The 22,535-nt window shown below is 37.2% G+C and overlaps 1 protein-coding gene across 5 annotated transcripts in view; it reads left to right on the top strand.

Annotated features, from left to right (window-relative positions):
- Positions 1–22,535, top strand: part of NBEAL1 (neurobeachin like 1) — a 79,463-nt gene that overhangs the window by 14,878 nt on the left and 42,050 nt on the right. For 3 of the 5 annotated variants that reach the window (XR_008972451.1, XM_057411708.1, XM_057411707.1), the window contains 10 exons: positions 2,238–2,329; positions 7,705–7,866; positions 9,180–9,261; positions 9,441–9,568; positions 11,598–11,680; positions 14,007–14,092; positions 15,607–15,913; positions 16,866–16,972; positions 20,372–20,458; positions 21,927–22,010. Coding sequence is in view for 4 of the 5 variants with exons in the window: in XM_057411708.1 (XP_057267691.1) it covers positions 2,238–2,329; positions 7,705–7,866; positions 9,180–9,261; positions 9,441–9,568; positions 11,598–11,680; positions 14,007–14,092; positions 15,607–15,913; positions 16,866–16,972; positions 20,372–20,458; positions 21,927–22,010 (1,218 nt within the window). In the remaining variant the exon portion in view is untranslated. The remainder of the gene's footprint in view (positions 1–2,237; positions 2,330–7,704; positions 7,867–9,179; positions 9,262–9,440; positions 9,569–11,597; positions 11,681–14,006; positions 14,093–15,606; positions 15,914–16,865; positions 16,973–20,371; positions 20,459–21,926; positions 22,011–22,535) is intronic. The other 2 variants (XM_057411711.1, XM_057411710.1) reach the window with 1 other exon arrangement.

The following is a 22,535-nucleotide window of genomic DNA, read 5'->3' as shown; positions in this document are numbered from 1 at the left end:
GCACATTATCATTAGGGACATGAACCATGCATATGGCAAAATTGCTGTTGGTTACTTTGCTATGGGTGGTATTGTTTTGTCCTCTGTAGCCTGAGCTATACTGTAATTGGTAAAATCATATCCTGGTTTTCCTCATCTTTATGATGCTGTGAAATAGTTTGTATGTGGCTAAAGTAACTTGCTGTGAATTACAAGAATGCTAAAGCTTTAAATATGAAACAGTTTTTTAAAAGCTTTAGTGTCGGCAGACAACATCTGCTACTTTGAGCCCATTCTTTTTAGGTATTAGTAAGTCTTACCTCTTGCCCATTTTTTAGTTTGATTTTCAAGGTGTTTTATCTCTGAACCTTTGAAATGAATATTCTGTACTCACCTGATTGAAATAATCTGTCTAATTCTGTGGAGGTGACTTGGAAGCATTGAATTTATACTCTATCTCAAAGCTTGCTTCATTCTGTAGGTTGTGGTTGCATCCTGAAGGCAGTTACTAGGTGTGTGTCTAAGATAACTGTTTGGTAGTTCTATACCTATTAAGCATGAGGACAAGGCTACACTACACTTACAGGGCATAATACTTTTTTGACAAATTTTTAACAGAAAAGGAGTGGTGACTTAAAAAAACGAAAGGGAATAAAGTGGAGATGAGGAAGAAAGAATATGAATGAGGGAGAAACTGGGACTAATGTGGAAGAAGGAAAAATAAGACAATTAGAAAAAATAAACAAGAATATGCGTTAAAGGCAGTGAAAGCAAATAGGTATGTATCTAGCTGAGGGTTTTATTTGACAGCTGTTGTCACAGTATCTGAACACATTTCATATATAATTAATAGTGATAGTGAGGTAAATTGTGTCAGGGTATTTTTGACACTTCTTGCTTGAGTTAGGAGTGATTTTTGAGAGTATGGGGAAGGGTGAAGTCTAGAATGAGAAAGGGATTCCCATGTCTTCAAAGATGTGGGAAGATGCTCTGAGAAGAATTTTGCAGCACTTCAGATTCTGGATTCCCATTTTTATTTTATTCTGCGTGCCCTCCCCTCCAGAGGCTCCTTTGTACTGCCAATTTTGCACTGACAGTACTCTGTCGGACAGTCTGTCTTGGCAACTCTTTCTGTTAGCTTGATATAGCCCCAGAATACTGTGTGTGTTAATTATTCAGAGGTTAATCTTTGGTCTTAACACTGAAGGGAAATAATTGGCTATTAGGGAATATCTGTGGTAACATAAAGGCAACAAGCAAAAAGAAGGAGATACAGAAAAGGGAAACGAGAAGGATGAACAAAAAGGTTGAAGCCTCTTGCAAATTCGTATAAAATTTGGAGCATATCAGAAGCAATTTAAAATCTGTAATGCTTCAGGCAAATATTTGAAAGTTATTTTGAAGATTATTTATAACATAGAATGTGGGACTGCATGGTGTGTATTAATGGCTGTGACTGTACAGTCCTTGAGGACGAATACGTTGCCTATGGTCTGGCAGCTTGCTTTTGAAAATTAAGCAGCTTGACTTCTAAAATGACACTATCTCAAATGGCATGTTTTGACAGAGTTTTCCTGTGGTGACTTGCCGTGGTCTAGTATCTACCCTCCCTTCTGTCAATGGTGCCCAGCCCTGAGGAACTGCTGGTCATGAACAGAGTCTGTGTACTCTACAAAGAACAACTAGGAAGTCTAAATTTAAATTCTTATCTTGTTTTGTAGATATTTGGTATACAAGTCACAAGTTCTGCTTTGTCTCTTGGAACACTCAGTCTGGCTCTGATCTGCTGCTAGCTGCCATATTGATCAATGACTGAAGCAAAAAGCAAATTATTTTGTGATTAGGATTGTCATTGGAGTTCTTAATTTTATAAATGATAAAGAATGTGGTGTACTAACATTTATGCTATCTAGACTAGAATATACTAGTAGTTTTGTAAACCTGATATGTATTACTCTGGAGAGTATGTAAAGATTGGCTGTGTGTAGGGGAGAAGCTAAAATGCTTTGGTTGGCACTGGTACCAGGAAGTAGAAACACATGAACTAATGAATACATTAAAATGTCACATCAGCACCACATGGCTGAGAATTTAAAAGGACACTGGGTTTTAAATTTTAATTCTAAAAATCTGCATATTCCCTCCTTTCTCCCATTGAAATGCATTAAAGGAAAGCTTTCCATTCAAGTTAGTTTTTCAGAGTTGTTGACAGATTTTCCTGAGGGCAATATTGCTTAACATTCTCTTCTTATTTGCAGAAAGATCCAGATTACCTGAAGCTGTGGCTGGATAGCTTTGTTTCTAGCTATGAACAGTTTCTGGATGTGGACTTCGAGAAGCTGCCAACTCGGTATGTAGAATTACAGACCCATTCATCTTTGATACCTGAAACAGACCTGGCTGAGAGCCCAGTCTTGTTCAATGTCAATACTACCTTTAAACAAAAGAAAGACTTTTCAGTTGTTGAGTGGCACTCCCATTCTTTTGAAGGTCAAATCGGGAAGGGAATGATGAAACTAGGCAAATACTGGTATTTGCATTATATCAGGAGATGGCATGAGTATTCACTTGCTCTTGCTCATAGAAATATTGTTCCTTGTGCATGTTTTTAAATAAGTATTCGTTAAATGTTGCATATAAAATACTATTAGTCAGTGTTAGTGCTTGGTACAGCAGTGACTGAAGAGAAGTAAAATGTAGGCAAAGGGTTTGTAATTTTATTTCAGGGATTGCTTTAAAAGTAAGGATGAGATGAAATGCTTAGCTAAGATATCAGAATCTTTCATTGAAAACCTTTTAAATATGTACAGATGATACGCTTTAAAGTGGTTTCTTTATAATCATGAAGACTTCAGTTCAGGGCAAGAATATTGCTGACTTCAGTCATGTTGCTTACCACAAGTTCTCAGAGATAATCGTGAGGTGGTATTGAAGTCTAATTTCTGAGTTCCATATTTAGTATTTTGAATTCACTCTGTTCTGAGGGTTGTGTTTTGAAGACTAACTTTGCAAATGAGGAATAGAAACTTAGGCACTGGATGTTTTCTCTTTGCTTTTGAGATGCTTGCATGAACTAAGGGTTTTAAGGAAGAACAAAAGCTGTGGAATTCAGAAATCATGAGAAGTGGTGTCAGTATTATAGCTGATACAGCTACTGGTGTTTGAACGCAAAGAATGGCTCTCCCTGCATGATGGCTGCTGTCCAAGCCCTGTTGAAATCAATGGAAATTCTTTAATGGACTTTGGATCAGATCCTGTTTGAAGTGTGATAGCCTCTACTGTTAACAAGGAAATAAAGAATGTTGCATCTGGATCTTGGTGAATAAAAACTGGGCTTATTGGGTTTTTGTATTAAAATTTTCTGCATAATGCCTATACGGATGTAAAATATATAGTGCAATTACCAAGAAGCAAGACTTTCGACTTAATTCTGTACTCTTTCTTAAAATCTGTTTTGTTTGCAGTGTCAAAAATGCATCTTACTGTGTTAAAGAAAAAGCTTTATCCTTTGGCACAGGTTATCTTTAACATACTACTTAATGTTGGAATCTGAACAATGGAAGAGAAGAATGCCTTGGTACTTTAAAGCTCTCAAGAGTTCTTTTGTTTCTCTCTGTTGATGTTTTTTGAGTTTTGGGTTTTGTTTTTTTTAGTGATGGTTTTTTACAGCAACTTAAAAACACATGAAGCTTAGTTGTGCAGAACAATAGCAGCATCTTTGTTGTGCTAAATGATGGCTTAGTGAGCATAAAAATAGTGTATTTTTCTGAGGTTAATGACAGGATTAGTGATTTAGGCTGGAAGAATAGGCCCATGTGGATTTAGACTCATTTGTGTAACAAATGTAGAGAAGGCCTATCAAAACAATACAGGGATGAAGGCAGATCAGTCCTGTGCTTTTATGGCTGTAATAAGAATTACACTTTTTGAGAGCAGATATTAGGATTAACAAATAATTGCAGTTTCTGCCCTTATTGGCATTTATGAGATAACCAGGTGTGTGAGAAGTGGCATCTTTCTGGAGTTTGTCAATTTATATTGCAGGCATTTGCATTGTGGAACTGATATTACTAAGCCCACAGAAAAGAAGTAGGTCAGTGTGGAGCCAACAAATACTGATTTCCAGTGAGTCTTTTCTTTGGGTCATAGGAACCTGTACACTCGAGCAACTCCAGTAAAACCCAGTTATTGAATAAGTAGTTCTGTCTTTTGATATTGGAAATAATGCATAATGCTTGTAAATGAGAAACTGAGTGGACTAATACTTGGGGTTTTTTTCTCCCTAGATGAATCTTAGTATGCTTTACAGCTGCATGTCTGAATGACCTGATGTACTGAAGGGCAAATGCCAGGAAATAATGAGAAACTGTGTAGGGAGAAGAAAGCTTGTACAGATTGCTGGACAAAACTAACCTTTTGGAAGACAGGCATGAAGTTCTGTGTCAATGTAAAACATATGTGGTTTTTGTAGCATACAAGAAAACACCACTTAAGAATTGTAATGAAACTATTAGTGGTTTTGTGTTTTTTTTTTTTTTTTTTTTCCTTCTTGAAAGAAGGACTCTTTGATTGGCACTGTCAGATGCTGGTTTAACTGCTAAGAGTATTTCTTCTACAAATTAAACTATATAATTTCCTGAAATCTGCTTTGGATATCTGAAAGATGCTACATAGTGCAGAATTGGGAAATCTCTAAATATAGAGGATGAGTGTATCCAGTGGTATGATTTGACTGTATAAGTAGAGCTTATACAGTTATGCAGCTTATAGGCTTATACAGCTCCATCCATACCCTGTATTTTTAAATGTAATGGTTCATTAATGGTATTCTTGATGATTTTACTGAAAAGGTGAGGTGATTTTACTGAAAATGTAAAAATAGGTATGCTGATGGCTTTGAGCATTGAGCATGAAAGATTAATAGTGCCTATTCTTTCTCTACTATTCATTTTATATGTGTTTACTGTGAAAAGGATAAAACCTTTGCCAGCTGGTGGGAGGGTTTTTTTTTTCCCCTCATTGAAGGTGAGGAATTGTCATTTGGGTTAATGCTTTTAGAAACAACAAAGGCCTCCAGAGTATTCTCATGCTCTTTTTCTGCTTTTGGTTTGCATGATCTCAAGTAAAGCAGCTTAAAGGCAGCTCATGCAAAGTACCATAGAAACCAATTTATTGACTTCAAACCCATATAAAAATGATGCAGGAATCATGATGGGAATGCTGATTACATGGTTTCGTGGTGGTTGAAAAGTAAAGCCTGGTTTTCTACAGCCCTTTGTTCCAAAGGGCTTAACACTGGTGGAGGAGCGGTTGAAAGTGCCAGTGTGAGTTTGAGCTGCAATAGGTGAATACAGTTCAGAGAGTAATTTAACTTCCTTTCAGACACCTGAGATGGCAGTTTACATTGCTGCAAAATGTTAATGTAATGCAAGGAAATGATAAACAAAAAGAGCCCAAATGTGTCAAGGTCTTCCTCATATGTGAGGTAGAGTACCAGCAGTTGAATGTCCGTTAAGATATGTGTTTTTGAGATTTATGGGGGTTTTAAGCTTGCCTGCTTTTGGAATACTTAGTTCACACAAGTAGCCTTGCTGGGAAAAATTAGAACTACATGTCCACAAATGTAACTTCCTCATTTTTGTGGTGATAGAGTGGTAATTTGCTCCAAGATGAAAAAAAGTTTGATTATTTATGAACATTTATAATTTTTTGTATACTCTGTAGTATATTCAATTTTAGTATTTCTTGTGTCAGTCTTGCATAAGGCAGTAAATGCTCATGGGTTGTGCAATAGCACAGTCAGGCAGCTACTGCAGAGAAAACATTCTCTGGGACATGAGGCATGAAGGGTATGCAGTTTGCTCTCTTGTAAAGCATTTTATGATCTTACTGAAAAAGACTTGATGGCCATTTTAGGGAAATTACTTCTGCATATATAATTTCAGCTGTCAAAAAGTATGGTTTTCCTAATACAGAGATATGGTGAATTAGCAGATTATGAGGAGCCATGTTCATAGTCCCAGAGGGTATGGATCTGCTGGCATTTTGAGGGATGAAGCTGCTGTCACAGAAATTGAGATTTCTTTCTTGGCAGTTGTGTTGGAAAAAAGCAGTTGCTTTTAATTTTGTGGTTAGTGTCTCTATCAGTTTAAAGCTGAGGCCCTGTAAATAATTCAGAAATTTTTAACACAAATTTGAAGATTCTGAATCTCAGGATCTGAAAAGCAAATTGCACAACTTTGTGAAGAGGCAAAGGAATCAACAGTATTTGATCCTTTGTATATTTATGGGTTGCACTTGTTTTCTAGGATGTGGGAGCTTGCTGTCACACCTGTCTAGTTTTACTAAATTTGGTGTCAGTTCTTCCCTTCTGCATAAGCTTCCTTTTCAACTTAAGATCTAAATGACGTATTGTTCCCCATTTCCTGCAAATAAGTGGTATCACAGTATTTAGCGTCATTCATTGCATTTCCCCACACTTTTTGATGCTGCTTCTTACAGGGATATACATATGCAAGTGTCATTAGCAAGTTTTTGAGCTAGCTGAATTTTTGTTGTAATTTTCCCCAACTTTAGCCATGTGTAAGGCTTTTGTAAGCTGTAAGGCTTCTGCTTGTGTTTTCATTTTCCTATGTAGACTTCATAGAGAATGTGTCGATTACACAGCTGATGCTAGAGGCAAACTCTTTAGCATGTACAACAGTAGATAAACAATATTCACCCAAGAGAATGTTCTAACACTCCTACATATTTCCATACTGTTGATGAAAGTGGGTTTCTATGTGGCTGTAACTGGGTTAGTGGCTTAAATACTGGTTTTGTGATTTTCTTCTTTCTTTCCTTTGGTTCTCACTAGTGTATTTCTAAAAGATGTTTCAGTTTAGTAAAAATATTAGGCAAGAATACCTCATGTTCTTCAGGGCCATGTCTGGCCTTGGGAGAGTTGTTACTTTTAACAGCAATGCAACAGTCTTTTTGACTCCTAAAAATAATTAAATAGCAGAAAAAAATCCCTATTTCCTGGGTTAATGATATCCAGAAACTAATAAGGATGGGTGATTTTTTTTCATGCAAAATCGGTGTGCCAAGACTCGGATTTTTGAGAGCTCCCTCTCTTGCACATTCAGACCCTGGTTTTCACATCTTCCTTTGTTCAATCTTATTGTGAACATCTTTCTTTTTGTATTTAATCTTAGCTTTTATGGCTTTTTAATGCATGCGAGGAAGACACGAAGCTCACTGTGGATGTCTACCAACTGGGCTTCATTAACTATTTAATAATTGGTATCTCATTTATTTGGGCACCTAATCTTCAGTAGAAAGTTGAAAATACTCCCTTTGAGTTTAGTTTTCATGTGTCATTCCATTGTGGCCATCCCTTTCCTTATTTAGGGATTTCCCAGGCCACCCATTTACCTGATGAAAATCATGCAATTTCTCCATGGCAATTAAGGCAGATCATTGCATGGAGGAGCACTGAGGAATCCAGTTAATGAATTTTTAACACCTTTTTATTCAGTGGAGTTTGTTGCTGGGGAAGAGGAAGCTCAAGGTGGCATATTGCCACCAGGCTTTTCCTTTTGGTTCATTAGGAAGTGTTTGTGAACCATCCGTTCAGCAACCTTTCTTTTAGAGGCTTATTGGAACATTACATAAGCACCTTAAATTGATTGGTAGCATATCATTTGCATGATTAACGGTTTTGTATGTGGTTTTTCTCTTTAGGGTGGATGACATTCCTCCAGGAATATCACTGCTTCCTGATAACATTCTTCAGGTCCTCAGGCTCCAGCTGCTACAGTGTGTCCAGAAAATGTCAGATGGACTAGAAGAGCAGCAGCAGGCTCTCTCACTTTTACTTGTGAAATTCTTTATCATCCTTTGCAGGTATTTGTTCTTATTGTTACCTCAGCAGCGCTACTGTTTTGTTAAAGAAATTGTGGTACAGCCAATAAATAGAAGTTGTAATGACGCAAACAATGTGATTTGACACTTTCCAGGAGAAATGGAGAAATTTCACTTCTCACAGTCTTCAAAGTAAAGGGAGAGGGAATAAAAAAGAGAAGGAAGCAAGGGAGTCATCTTGGCAGTAATGGTTGCCATGAGAAATAGAATGGATATCCTTGTAGTCACATAAGATATATCTAAGGGAATTCAAGATATGGTGTACCTGGTATAAGAAGTACTTTTAAAAGAAATTACAGACTCTTAACAAGTGTCGGGTGTGAAGTAACTTGAGAGAGAATTGTACAGGAAGAACTGTTTCACATTCTTGACGTGCTTGTAATTCCATAAACAGCTTAAGAAACTGACTGATTACACTATTAATGCAACTGGATTCCTTCTGAAACTTGTGCCTTATTTTGTAATTCTGTTGAAGCAGGTGAATAAACTGGTTTTAGGGATCTAGTCCTCCCTTTCTTCAGTCTTCTATTATAAACTGCATTAAGAGAGGAAGGGGATCTCCTTTTCTGAGGAATATTAGAAGCAGCTTTGAAGACCACTGTCTCTCCTTCCCATGAAACAATATAAAAGCTGTAGGGCAGTGTTTGTTTCCTGGAATATTAAATATAAGCTGAGTAGGTGGTGGTAATGCCTCTGAAGTACAAGCTATTGTCAGTCTTTAATTGCTGTCAAGTTCTCCTTATGTCATCACTTCAGTATCTGATCTTTGTGACTTATTCTCAAGACTGAGAAATAACGTGTATGCTGTTTCCTTATTGCTCTTGATTTATTTATGTTCTAAAATAATTTATTAGATATTTGTTTTCATTGGGAGACTTTAAAGTGAATAAATGCTTCTGGGTAATGTGTTTGCTAAAGTTTTAGAAAGTCTATGCACAAGTAATGTGGGAGAAGTGGAAGTTGCTGTCTTTATTTTCAGATACCATTTCAGAGCTTTCTATTTAGAGTGTCCTGGGAATCTGCTTAACCTTTGAAACCCCAAATTCCAGATAGAATTGGCCTACAGCAGAGTGACTGGGGCCTTTCTTTTCCTTCCAGTAGAAGAAAACTTGTGGGCTCTGTTCTTACTGTGACAGAAATAAACAATTGAGTACATTCAGTACACGACAAGTATTTTTGAAATGCTGTTATACTTTTTTTATAGTTATAGACAGAATGCTAAAACAGACATCGTTTGAACTAGCCTCAAATGGTACACTGTGTACATTTCTGTGGTTTTTATGTTGTCTTCATAGAAATTTGGCTAATGTGGAAGAGATTGGGATGTGTTCATACATTAACCATGTTATCACCATGACTACGTTATACATTCAACAGGTATGTGATTAACAGTTCTCAATTTTTGCCATCCAATACTTCCTGCTCCTGTTAATATGATCCACTTTTTCAATACTAGTGTTGTGTGGGAAACAATGTATGGGCTCAGAACTGTTCTGAAGGTGATCAAGATGAATTTTCAACTTCTGACCACAGCTTGCTTTTTTTTTTTTCCTCAGTTAAAAAGCAAAACAAAAGAAAAAGAACTGGCAGATCAGACCCCTATAGAAGAATTTGTGCGACATGCATTGGCTTTTTGTGAAAGCCTCTACGATCCATATCGAAACTGGAGGCAGCGAATTGCAGGGTATATGTGGATTGGAACAGGGTTATAAATACTGTGGTTGATGATAACTTTAGATGAACAATATGTCAAGTTTCTGACAGAACTACTGCCTGATATCAAACTAAAAAAGTTGTTACCTCTATATTACTACATTTTACAACTGTTAAAATTGATAGCCTTGAGCACTTGATAGTATGTTTAAGGATTCTTTTCCCTCAAAGACACACTCTTTAGAATAGCATTAATGAAATAATTTTTTTACCTAAACTAACATCCTGAAGCAGGCATGCTAGGAACTGAACTTCATTGCCACCAAAGGTGTCAGAGTAATATATCCTAAGAGTACCAGTAAATCCTGTTTAATTTAGTGGAAAGCTGAGTTGTGATGCTTTTTGTAAGGTGGAAAGTGTAGAGAGCCAGGAAATGGGCTTTTGGCGATGCCTAATTTCTGTCATTCTAGGTACAGGGCCTGGCCGTTGAACCTTCTAGTGATTCACTTTATATCCTATAACTGAGGATCAGAGATCTCTTACAAATTTCTGAGAGATCTTTTTCTTGCACAGTTCTCCCTTATTAGCCCCAAACTGATGGCAATAATGTTAAATGTACATAGTTTTGTATAGTTAACATGTTTTTCTGCAGTGTTGTCATGGGCTGAAGTTGTTGCTTGCCCCTTGCTGCTGTTATTCAGAGCTGCTTTTCCTTTAGGTCCTCAGTTTTATTTCCATCAGGACCATTTTGACATGCATCAGATATTAGACCTGTGCATACAAATAACTAAAAGGATAGAGAGATCATATTTCATGTTACCTAGTCTTGTAAAACATCAGGTCCATTCTCACAACATACATTTGGTGACTTGCATTTGTGCAGCAAGTCACTTGCGTGCAACATCATGCAAACAGAATGGAAATGATATGAGCTGTCTACCTTGGCTGCTGGAGTTTCTTTGTAGCTTGAAACCGGCAGTATGCCATAATACTGCACGGACTGCAGGTTTTATGAGGCTGTTATGGAAACAGAGGATAGTATTCTCAATAACAGCTTGAATTATTGTGCACAAAATTTTAAGGAGCATGTAGGGATCACAACTTCTGGTATTAATGTGCAACATGAGAATTCCCCTTTTCTAGGACAGAGCATGAATTGATACCAGTTCTCACATATGGCATGCCAGCATACTGCTAAACTGATTTCAGATGTCATGTAGGCAGTACCAACACATTTCATGGTATCTTAGGTAGAGAACAGGTACCCAAAATAAGTAAATTTACAACCAGTGAAGGTGTAGATTTTGGCAATGAATCAATATAATCACACCACAGAAAAGTATTATGCTTTCTGAAACTGGATATGACTTAAATACCTTTCTAAAGTTATATTTACTAGCAGTCTAGGAGTTAAAACAAAATTAAATTCAAGGATATACTAAGAGGTCGTTGGCTGTAACTGACCAACATGAAGGTCCTTCTATTGCTTTCTTCTTTCAGAAACAGGCCCATTTTTGTAAACTGGTGGAACAGGGATGCCAGAAGGGATGGGGAGGCAGACCTGGTTGAATTAGGGCAAAAGAAAATATTGAAGATCACAGTATATATGTGTTACACTTATAACCTTTTCAAAAATGTATCAGTAGAATTAAACCCCTTTAATTTGATGGTGTTGTCATGTCATTCTGCTCCCTCCTCCTCCAATGAACCCATAATAATGATTTGTGTCCATTTCAAATTGCATGCTTAAGAAATTTGGCAGTCTAGCTGGTAGCTTAGTTACAGTAAGCAAGGACTAAATAACAGCTTGCTGGCATCTAAACCATATAGAGCTAAGGTATTTCTAGCAGTAGAACAGTAAATATGGGATTAGCTATGATTAATTTTTTCAGGATAAAATATTACTATGCTATTTTTCTTGATCCTGTAGGTGAAAGGTAACTCCTGATTTTTGGTAGTGTTTGGTAGTGTTTTTTATAGTATCATATAATATGGTATATGATACCATATACCCATGGTCTCATATTTGATTTCTGTATCTTTTTTGAATGTACTTGCAGACGTTTCCTTAGTACGGTTGAGAAGAGCAGACAGAAGTATAAACCAGCTTCTCTCACTGTTGAGTTTGTCCCTTTTTTTTACCGTAAGTATCATTCACAGCATGTTTAAAAATAGTTATTGTTAAAGGAATCAACTTAGTGATTCCAAGTTCCTTTCCCCTAAGAATGCCTGATAGATGTGAAAGCACCTTGCTTGCTTTCTGAGGCTGAATGAAGTGGGTTGCTTTGTCTGTTTGTTTCATGCTCTGAGCATCACCTTGCCATTCTTGCTCATCTTGGAAAGCTTGGATGTTTTCAGACTTTCTTTCATTGCCTAATGTAATTGAAGAGGGTTGGTTCTCTAAATTGCCAACTTCTGTATTTATTAGGGTACATACAGCGATTGAATGTAAGATCCCTGTAGCAACTGTAATGATAACTCACATGGAAAAATAATCTCAGGGAAATGTTCATGCATTTTGTATGTTAATATGATTTAATAGCTAGAAAGAAGGCACCTCTGTGCCATCCAGTGAGTAAGTGTTCCTTGGACTAAAAGTTTGGGAAACTTCTTTGTTTTTTTTTTTCTGGTTAAGCCATTGAATATCATGATGGCTGCTTTGGAATTCATGTGTTCTCACCATTACAGATTGGCTGTGTGGAAAAGGAGGACTTACGTGGCATGCTCTGTACTTAAATCTTGGGAAAGTGGGGTACCCAGCTAGTTTCCCAGTTTAGCACACCAAATTTCTGGTGACAACAGAGTTGAAGCAGCTAAGTGCCAATAGAATTGAGGTGGCAGGAATATGCTGAAGTTGGGGTATAAGTGAAATTGATCTGTTTTGCAGCTATCAACTCAGCTTTAATTGGAAATAAAAAAGGAAGGCTCTGTTCTTGTTTGTGAATTTGGTTTCTCTAGGTTCGAGTCACATACTCGTCCTGTTCCTTGAGATTCTCTCTCTATGTACATAAAATAGGCTAGTTGCCAAAAGACCGAAGAGCAGATGCCAGTAAAATGCCATTATCTTAGTGCCAGAGTACTGGAAACCCTCTCTAAAGGTTGTTTCTGAGGAATATCATCTGCAGGTTCTTTCTTCCCCATTCAGTGCATTGCACCCTGGTTCTTCCTATATCCCTTAAATATTATATACTGTGGCTGAGCTACAAGTGTGCTAATTAGCTGGCAGATACAGCTCTGCTGGTTGGCCAACTGGCAGAGTCAGAACAAGAAATTGCAAAGCATGTGCTTTAGGCATTCTGCTGTGGCAGCACTCATGAGGCTTTTTTTTTTTTTTTTTGGTCTACCCACCCTAACAATTTACTCACAATCTGCTGGGTGCTGCTCTTTTGAATTTGTCCGAGTTTCCCCAAAAGATTCAGAGACTGTAAGTCATGGGAATGGTGGGACTACCATTATAACTGTGATCATCTAAGCATTGTTTCCTTGGAAGACCAGATTTAAAAAATAATTGTGCAATTTTCTTCTCAAACAGGCTTACTAATTCAGTATATAGTTAGAAATCTTACTTGCCAGTAATTGGTAATTGCCTTAAAGGTTATATTATTATTTTAATGAATATAAAATTCTTGCATTTTCAGTTTCTATTGTTTGTGTAAAATCTCACTGTTTTGCAAACCCAAGTCATTATTGGTTCTACCTCATGAAGTTATTGGAAGTTTCGGTTAATTTGGTTAATTCCAAATAAAATAATCCTTTGTACTTTGTTGCAGCTACTTTGAATCTAGCGTTACTGCTATAGCAACAATATCCAGGTTACATCTCTTTCTAAGAAGAGTTACTGAGGCTGTTTATAATTGATTTATATCAGATATGGCTTGAGAAGAGATGCAGGATAATGGCCTTTAAAAAGACTACTGCTAGAAAGGTTACAGGCCTGCATAGGCTTCCCCGGGAAGTTTGGTATAAAGGGAACAAGCTCAGAGACTGTTTTTATTGAGCTACCTGCACTGCATTATAGCATTAGATATTCTGTGCCAAAATTGCTCTAGCTTTTGTCATGCTTGCTAGCTGCTTGCATTTTAACATGTCCTCCTATTTCCCATTAGTATGGACAAAATGGGATCATGTTACATTATGGATCAGCTCAACAGCTGTTCTGTCTATAGTTCTGCCAGCCAGCGTGAAAAGTTTTATGCAACCTGAAGGTCTGGCTCTGTGAATTCGTGATAAGTGTGGTCTTGTTGTTACTTTGATAATGCTGGAATTGATGTATTTGTGTCTGATTTATGTGAAAGAAGGTGGAGATTATATAGTTGAAAACTTTTTAAATAAAACTTTACATGATGGCAGGGAGTGGAGATGCTTTTTGTTGTTATTTTGTTTGGTGTTCTTTTTTTGAGAGGAAAAACTTTCTATAACTTATATGACCAAAGTAAGGAGTCTTCCTCCTTTTTATATACTCCAATCAGAATGCTTTCAAGAAAGTGAACATCTCAAGGAAAGCCTAAAATGTTGCCTGCTGCATCTTTTTGGAGCTATTGTGGCTGGTGGTCAGGTAAGGACGCTTTGAACTCTTTTCAGGTGCTGAAGCCTCCAAATGCATGTTTATTAAGGCTTATAAATACTCCATAACCCACAAATGAGAAAAATTTATTATTAACTATGAATTGTCTGTTTGTCTTATGAAGTTTAGGGTAATTCTGTGTTCAATAGTATCTAAATGCGAAAAGCTAGGTCCTGCTTTCAGATAACAGTAGGAATTTGCTGTCTATGATAACCATGCATTCGTATGAGCTTATTGTAATAATTTCGTATCATAAAGAAAAAAATGTGAATAACTAGATTAGGAGTTTCTGTCTGCAGAGATACAAGTATTGTATCAACATGTGAAATTCATCTAGCCTGCTTCCCAATGGTAGAAGCTGTTTCAGTAAGAGGCGTGGGGCCTTTATAGCTTGGAAGCTGTTTAAAGTCTTTGAAAGAATGTGAAGATGTGAAGAAAAGAGAATGTTCGTTATCAGCAAAGCCAACATCCACTCTCTTGGCTGACTTCTGTAATGTGCTACTTAGTCAGGTCACAAGCAAACAATGATCCAGAAGAGAGGGAGCAGCAAAGCCAGGCACAGGTCCACCAGAGAAGGCAGCATGTGACTGAGCATGATGACCAGGCACGTAGAGGCAGTTGACCTCACTGGCAAAAGGTGCAGTCTCACTGTAGTTGAACAGGGGGATATGAGTAGGTCTGGAGGTGGTAACCAGGATCAGCCAGCCTAGATCACTAAACAACTCTGTAGTGATGAAGCCTGAGATCAAGTCAGGAAATCTGGTCAGCACATCAGGGTGGGGATTTGGTCTCGTGATGGTGACTAGGGTCAGTTAAGTCAGTGGTTGCCAGCCCATCCATATTGATGAGGCAGGTCTAAGGTCAATCTGAGCAGTCAAGGTTCAACACACTAGGTCGGGTTCAAGACAGTATGTGGCCTGGCATAGGCCCAGCTGCAGCATAGCTCAGGCAAATAAAAGGTTGGGAACCACAGCTTGAATGAAGCTCCTTAAGGCAGGGAGCGCCTTAAGTGCCAAAGCGCTCTCTAGAAGGCTGGGCTCCTGCCGCAGCTTTAAGGTAGCCTTCAGGTTATGCAGTCAGACCCCCAGGAAGAGAGGTTAGGAAAATGCATTTGGGGCCTGGACAAGTGTTTGCAAATTACTATGTTCTTTTCAAAGCTTTTAAAGTATCATGAATCTCATGATCTAGAATGAAATTTCAAGTGCAGCTTTACCTAGAATTAGAATTTTATCAAGGCTGCTTTATAAGAATTTTTAACATGCATTTAAATTATATATCTTTTTCCCTTTATGCATTCTCTTCGAAAAAGTGAACAAGATGGGATGCATTTCGTCTGTAGCTGTCGATACAATCCAAGTTGACTGTTTAATATTTAACAATTACAGGGCATTAAGAGGCATAATAATGCATGTTGAATGATTCAACTCGGAAACTGCTGGTTTGAAGAGGTTTGATTTTTATTTATTACTAGTTCCTTAATCACTTCTGTACCCCATGGGTTTCAGAGGAATGCTCTTCAAGCAGTATCTCCTGCCACCATGGAAGTCTTGATGCGTGTTTTAGCAGACTGTGACAACTGGGACGACAGGAACCCTGAGGAAGTGAGCAGGAAGGCAGAGCTGACTCTGAAGTGCCTGACAGAAGTTGTCCATATCCTTCTAACAAGCAGTTCTGACCAGCGGCAAGTGGAAACAAGTACAATATTGGAGAACTATTTCAAGTTGCTTAATTCAGACCATTCAGCTTTACCTAATCCAAGGCGATGCAGGCAGTGGGAGAGCAGGTTCATAGCACTACAGATCCAAATGCTGAGTGAGTAGTCAATTGTTCAGCTCCTTTAAGTATCTCTTCATAATAACTCTAAAGCAAGTAATGATTAAACCGTGATAGTAGTATAACTGAATGTCTACCAAAAAACGTTCACTTGGGTGAGCAATCCAAAAATTGCAAACATTTCTTCATTGTCATCACTTTAGGTGTGTTCTTGTTTAATCATTCACTACCAAAAAAAACCCAAAACAACAGAAGAGACTATCAGATGGCTACCATTTAACCAGAGTGTCAAGGTTCATGTACTGCCAGTCTCCATTTGAAAAACAAACAAACAAAAACAACAAAAAAACCCCACAAAATCTTCCCACTCCAAAAAAAAAAACCAAAAAAAAAACCCAAAACCCTTTTGCTAGGCAACAGCTGACATCAGCCTATAATTGCATAGTAAAGTGGGTCTGTGGTGGCTGTTTGGTGATTGTTCACTTTTCAAATGGCATTGTTGTAAATATTGGCTGAAAGTGATGGTCTGAAACGGTGGGTTTAAGTCACTGGATAAGAATTCAGGATTTGGGATTTTTTTCTACTTTGATGTACAAAATGGGAAATATAAATGAAGGTATTTCTTTTCCCAAACTTCCAGAGTAATTGCTTCATGAGGAAGCAAGTATTCGTGTGCTTTAAATAAAAGACAGGCTGCTTATGTACTCACAAGTAGCAATGACTTTAAACAGCGCCCTGGAGCAATCAAAGATACTTGGTAGCTGAATTTTTCTTCAGAAATAGTGGGTTACATGATAATTTTTATAGCATCAAAATGTTTAGCTTTAGGCCTAGTGCTTTGTATTTAACATGTGCATTATCCTTGATCAAAGAATTCACAAAACATAGTTTGTTGTATAATTTTCCCCCATGTTTATTATGTAATGTGCTGAAAAAAAAATTTGTTGGGAAATGTTTTGTCTTTGATGCCAGTTCTGTTTTAATTTTATAGATACCGTCACAGCCATGTTAGACTGCACAGATAGGCCTGTTCTGCAGGCAATTTTCCTTAACAGTAACTGCTTTGAGCATCTCATTCGACTGTTGCAGAACTGCAAGGTAAATTTTTCCTTATCAGCATATTTTTAACAAAACTTGTCTTGTAATACTGCAGGTATATTTATTAACTTTATGTTTTCTTTCTGAATTAAATGCAATTTTATAGTGTCTGCATACTGGAACTAAAACTTGGAATGGTTAGAGCCACTAATGCTATGAAAGATCTGAAAGTTTCAAGTCACTCTAGAATATTTATTCTTAATTAAATAATGGTGTTTGTTGTTTGTCTTGTGGTTAAAACAATGAATGCTTATTTTGAGTCTCTTCACAGACACCTCTTGGTCTCTAAAATCTATTGAGGTTCTTACTGGAACCAACCTCCATAAAGAATCTTTCGGGTTGGCATTTTTTTTTTGTTTTGGTATTGTTTTCTATATTCTGTCACTGGATTGCTAGGAAGTCACAACTGCTGCCAGATGGAGGTGTGAATTCTAATTTTGGAAGCATATTTTTCCATTAGAAAAAACTGAAACCCTTGCTGGTCTGCCTGGTAATTTTTTCAAAATATTAGTTTTGTGTAGCTGACATAAAACACAAGCTCAAGCTGTTACAAATGTACTTCAATTGTTCTTCTCCTTCTACATAGGACTTAGTGTTTACATAGATGTTGTGTTTTCATCTCAGTCCCAGATGGTGATAATTTGCAAGATAGTGTCTTCCACTGATTGCTTTGTAGATTTCATTTTTCCCTGTGCAGAAGAACATAGATATGATGTAACTTTGTGGACTATTGTATTTCTGTCTGTGATACATTGGTAGCGTAGCTATTTTGAGCTCATTTAATGCTAGCTATAGTATGCAATTTGATTCAAATCCATTTAGATTTTTTTATTAGATCATACTTCAGAGCAGTGATTAATTAAAAATAAATGTGTTTGGATTGTGTTATAACTGTAACTATAATCAATGGCAGAATGCCAGGTGACTTGAAGTGTTCAAATGTGTTTGTAGTGTTTTTTTTTTTATCTCCTCGTGAAGATAAATGACCTTTCCATTCTCCTCCTTCTGTTTGGGAATCTGCGCTTATTTTTATACTGACCTTGTACTCTATAAGAAATTTCTCTTTTGGTTTCTCCTTAAATCATTAAGCAGTGTGATGTTTACCTATTCATGGAGGCTCTAGCCATGTTTCTGTTCTTATATAAACAAGTGGTGGAATTTGAGAAGGCAGGAACAGCTATTCTATTTTTACAACCTGCTCCTTTTATTTTTATTCTGCTTCTGGGTTTTTTTTTTTTAATTTTTATTTTTTTTTTCCTGTGATAGTCACTCAGTGCTGCCAGTTTGCTATGTGGTGGGAATTTTTTATCCTTTCACAATTAGAATATCCTAAAGATGAGAAGTGGGGAGAGGATGGACGCTGAGAAGGTGTTGTATGTTTATTTTCCAATATACTCTGTCTCTATTCTTTTTCAAAGCCAGAAAGCAAAGATGAATTTAGCTGTGGAATTAGGATTTCTTCTTATTAGCTGGGGTGGAGACTCTATTTCTAGATTTTTTTTCTTTACCTATGAAAATCTTGCTATTGGATTCAACAGCAAGCTGTGTGAAAAATGTTCTTCACATAGTGGGAGAGTCCATACACACACCTGAAACTCGGGAAGCTATTGGATCTTCAGCAAATTTGAAGTGCAAAAAATTTCCATGGAAAGAAGGGGTAAAGGAAATCCATGCCACTATTTCTGCTATGGATATCCCAAAGAACTCAGGATATTCAAGGCCAGACTTCTAGTCATACTTCTTAGTCATTTGCAATTCAACAATCTTCCAAAATGTAAATCTCCCTTATATTTACAGGTTATAATACTTATGGGCAAACTGTCTTCCCTTAACTATGCTCTAGGGTTAGAGATCTGCAGAAAACTTAAGTGTTTAGTTAAGTTTTGATGGTCTGAATGTTGCTTTTTGTCACACATCTGGAAGAGGGACTGTATTTTAGAGGTATCAGGAGGTGCTTGTTCTACACAAAATCACTTAACAAGCTGTGTTATTGGCCCTGAATCTTTTTTCATCTGTCAAATTCTCTTGGAGAGGTCAGACTAAGCAAAGCACAATGACCACTAGCAGTATGCCTGGTTAAAAAAAAATAGTTTCTAAACAGCTTTTAAATAGAAGAATTAATACCTTATGGACATTGTAATGAAAATATATTTTTTCTACTTGACATGTATTATCAGAACTGAAGTAACCCATATGAAAAATCTAATGAGGGTTGTTTTTTTTTTTTTGCATGTCTGCATTTGCTTCTGTTTAATGTTCTTATTTCTACTTGTTAATGTTATAACCCTCTGAGGCATGTTACAGTTATTCTGCAATGCTAAGTTCTTTTGACTGTAATGTACCTTTCAAAATGACATGTGTTTCTATGTGCTTTCACACCTATGTAAGTCAAAATAATATCTTGAGTGTTGTCCTTCTGTTTTACCTTAATTTATGCAAGTTGATTTCTCAGGTTGTTCCTTTTCAGAGAGACTACCCAGCAGAGAATAAAACAAAATGTCTGAGGAAAAAAAATGACAAATGCTGAATTCTTACCCGTTCAGGGCAACTATTGTTAAATTTTTTTTTTTTCTTTTTTTCCCCTAAGTGACTTTTAAAACATTTTGATCAGGGATCAGTAGAATCTAAAACCAGAAAAAGATAATATATAGTTCTGACTAGGTTATGGCTAAACTTTGCACACAAAGTGACTGTAATTGATTATGAATTTGAGCTTTAAACTTATAAATTCAGGAACTGCTCGGGAATCTAGCTACTATACTCAGAGCAGTTTCTTAGCAGAAGATGCAGGATAGGTGTATGTTTGATGTAAGGCTATTTACAACCTCTCTGATTCTTAGGATGATGACAGAGGTATTTTACTCGTCCTAAAGACTATGTGCCCCACAAATTCTGTTCCTCTTGCTGTTTGAAGATAAAAAAATTCTGTGTATCTTCAGTCTTCACCTAGGATGAAACATGAGTGCAAAAATGGTGAAACTTCAGCACCAATTTCTTTGCTAATGCCCCACTGTTGGGTTTATTTCTTACAAGTAAATGTTTGAGAACCTCCTGTCATGTTGCATACCTTAAATGAAAACCCAGTTGCTAAGCCGGTGACCAGTATGAATTCCAGATAGATCTGTTTCCTTGTCTCAGCCATTACAAATCTTCATTTAATTCTGGGGGGAAAAAAAAAGGCAATTACTATTCAGGAAAAATATCATGTAATCTTTGGTATTGTAAGACCAACAGAAGACTGATAGTAATGGAGGATTGTGTCTCACCAGTGGGAGAATTTTTATTATATTTTCTATTTTTTAATTGTGAAATTCAAATCCAAGGCAGCCTCCACAGGTTTGGCTGCAGGCAACTGTTTAATGCAATTATTTCCATTGTTCTTGTCTCTGTTTCTAACAGCTGTTTTTAAATGCTAACAATAAAGTGGCAGACAAGAGTGAGAAAGACCTTGCCAACAAATTACTGACAGAAATGAATGAGGACCAGGTACCTACCTAACCTCTATTTTGCTTCAGTTGAAGTCAAGACACAATCACAGGAAAGTTGATTCCTGTGCTTCACCTTAACCATCCTCTTTAAGCCTTCTGCAGCAAGATGAACATAGGCTGCTGCACACACCAATATTCCCTGCCTCTAGAAAATAATTTTTCCGATAAACTTATTGAATTCAATGTCAGTTTTATTCATCTGCTTCAAATTACAGATATTTGCAATACTGAGCAACAGTTACGTTTCCTTTAAGGAAAAGGTGAAGTACATGAATGGAATCCAAGTAAATTCTGTCAACCTGGTGGTGATTTTCCCCCCTCCCTTTCCTCTTTTTTGCTTCTTTGTCTCAGCACTGTGGTGTTTTGGATTCTGGGGCCTTGTTTGTGAATCTCAGTGGTTGTATTTGTCCTGATTTTTTGCTTGTTATCAAGAGCAGATGTTAACAAAACAATGGACAGGCTGAATCAGGGAGGTAGGAATAGCCTGTTGCTTTAATTTTTCCCAAAATACTGTGTAAAGTTTCAAATGCAAATTGTTGTATTAATTTTATAGTAGAATGATTTTGTTCTGATTTAAAATGTAAAGAAATGCTAAATTCAAGGTATGGTAATTACAAATTGTGATTCTAACTAATAGCTTTGGCTTTTGTGGAAACTCAGTGCAGCACTCTAACCGCATGTAAATGTTTCTTCACATCTGACACTGTCTTTGATTCTTGATGCTTCATGTTCAGAATAAGTCTGATATGCATATAATATTTCAGGGATGATGAAACAGAGTATGTTTGTTTGCAGTTTTGCTAATTAGATTTACTGATGGATGTGAAATAGTGTTCCAACATTTTTGTCCGTACAACCACCATAGAAATACCAATATAAGCAAGAATTACAGGGTAAAAAAAAAACACCAGACCTCAAAAGATGGCTTAATTTGGAAAAAAAGATGTTGATCCATGCAATGAGGCTATGAGTGAGGCAGCCACATTACTGTGCTGGTGTAATTTCTCTCTTATGTTTTGTTTGTGTGTGTGTGCTGTATTGGTGTGTAGGGGCTTGGATGGAAAAAGAAACACTTTGTATGAACTGACTGTCCAGCAACACACACAGGTGCCTGACTGTCCAGCAGCACACACACACATACTGCAAGAGGTTTCTAATTTGTTTTCCTCCCTCCCTCTTGAGGTTGTCCATTAGACGCATGAGGAAAACCTGTTTGTCCATCAGAATATTTGAAGTGCAATGTGTGTTGTGAGTGCTTCTCTCCTCTTGAAGTATGTGGCTAGTTGTCTCCTGTCATGTAATTACCGTAGGCCATGGGATGATGAAATCTTGCCTAGTGGGGAAATGATTTTTGAAGCATGTTAACAAACTCTTGGTTTCCCTCCTAGCAGGAGGGCACAGTATAGATTTTGGAGCTGAACTGTCTTTGTATATTAGTATATAACTTCTGTACCTGCTACTTTCAGGTGTTTCAGGGGCACCTAGACCGCTTGGCAGTTTCAACCATTCAAGCCCTCACTGCAGTAATGCACAATTCTCCGGCTGCTAAGGTAACAGTTTATGCAGAGGTCTGTTTGCAGTAGGTTTCTTGGTCTTGTGTCCAGTTAGTGTTTTTATCACAGTATCTTGATGAATCTTGCTAGTGAAGATGAGCAGGTTGTGGTCACACATTCTTGCCACATAGGAATAGCGATTAGCATCCTTTATCCATTTATATGCATTTAATGGGTGGACAATGACCCATCTTTCTAACAAAACTGGAAGATTGAAGTATTAATAGCAGTTGGAACCTTTGTAAAGGAAGTACATCATTATTTGCTGCATGAATATTTGGGGTAGAATTCATGGATGTTTGCAGGAGTTTTCAGGTAGGGGTCTGTGTTGTAGTTTTATTATGGCTTTAAACTAACCCAGGATAGTACTGCTGTCCAAATGGTGGTTTTGCCATTCCCCTGACTTTTGCAGAATCATAGAATGGTTGAGGTTGGAAGAGACCACTGGGTGTCATCTAGTCAAATGTTCCTGCTCAGCAGGGTCACCTAGAGCACTCTGCTCATGATTGTGTCCAGGTGGCT

The sequence above is a fragment of the Pezoporus wallicus genome, unplaced genomic scaffold (assembly GCF_028554395.1).
Source record: "Pezoporus wallicus isolate ANWC-B61680 ecotype Strahan unplaced genomic scaffold, APGP_CSIRO_Pwel_v1 contig_6732, whole genome shotgun sequence".
In the NCBI taxonomy this organism is placed as follows: domain Eukaryota; kingdom Metazoa; phylum Chordata; class Aves; order Psittaciformes; family Psittacidae; genus Pezoporus; species Pezoporus wallicus.
The sequence above is the reverse complement of the archived record's forward strand: the minus strand, read 5'-3'. Positions and strand labels throughout refer to the sequence as shown.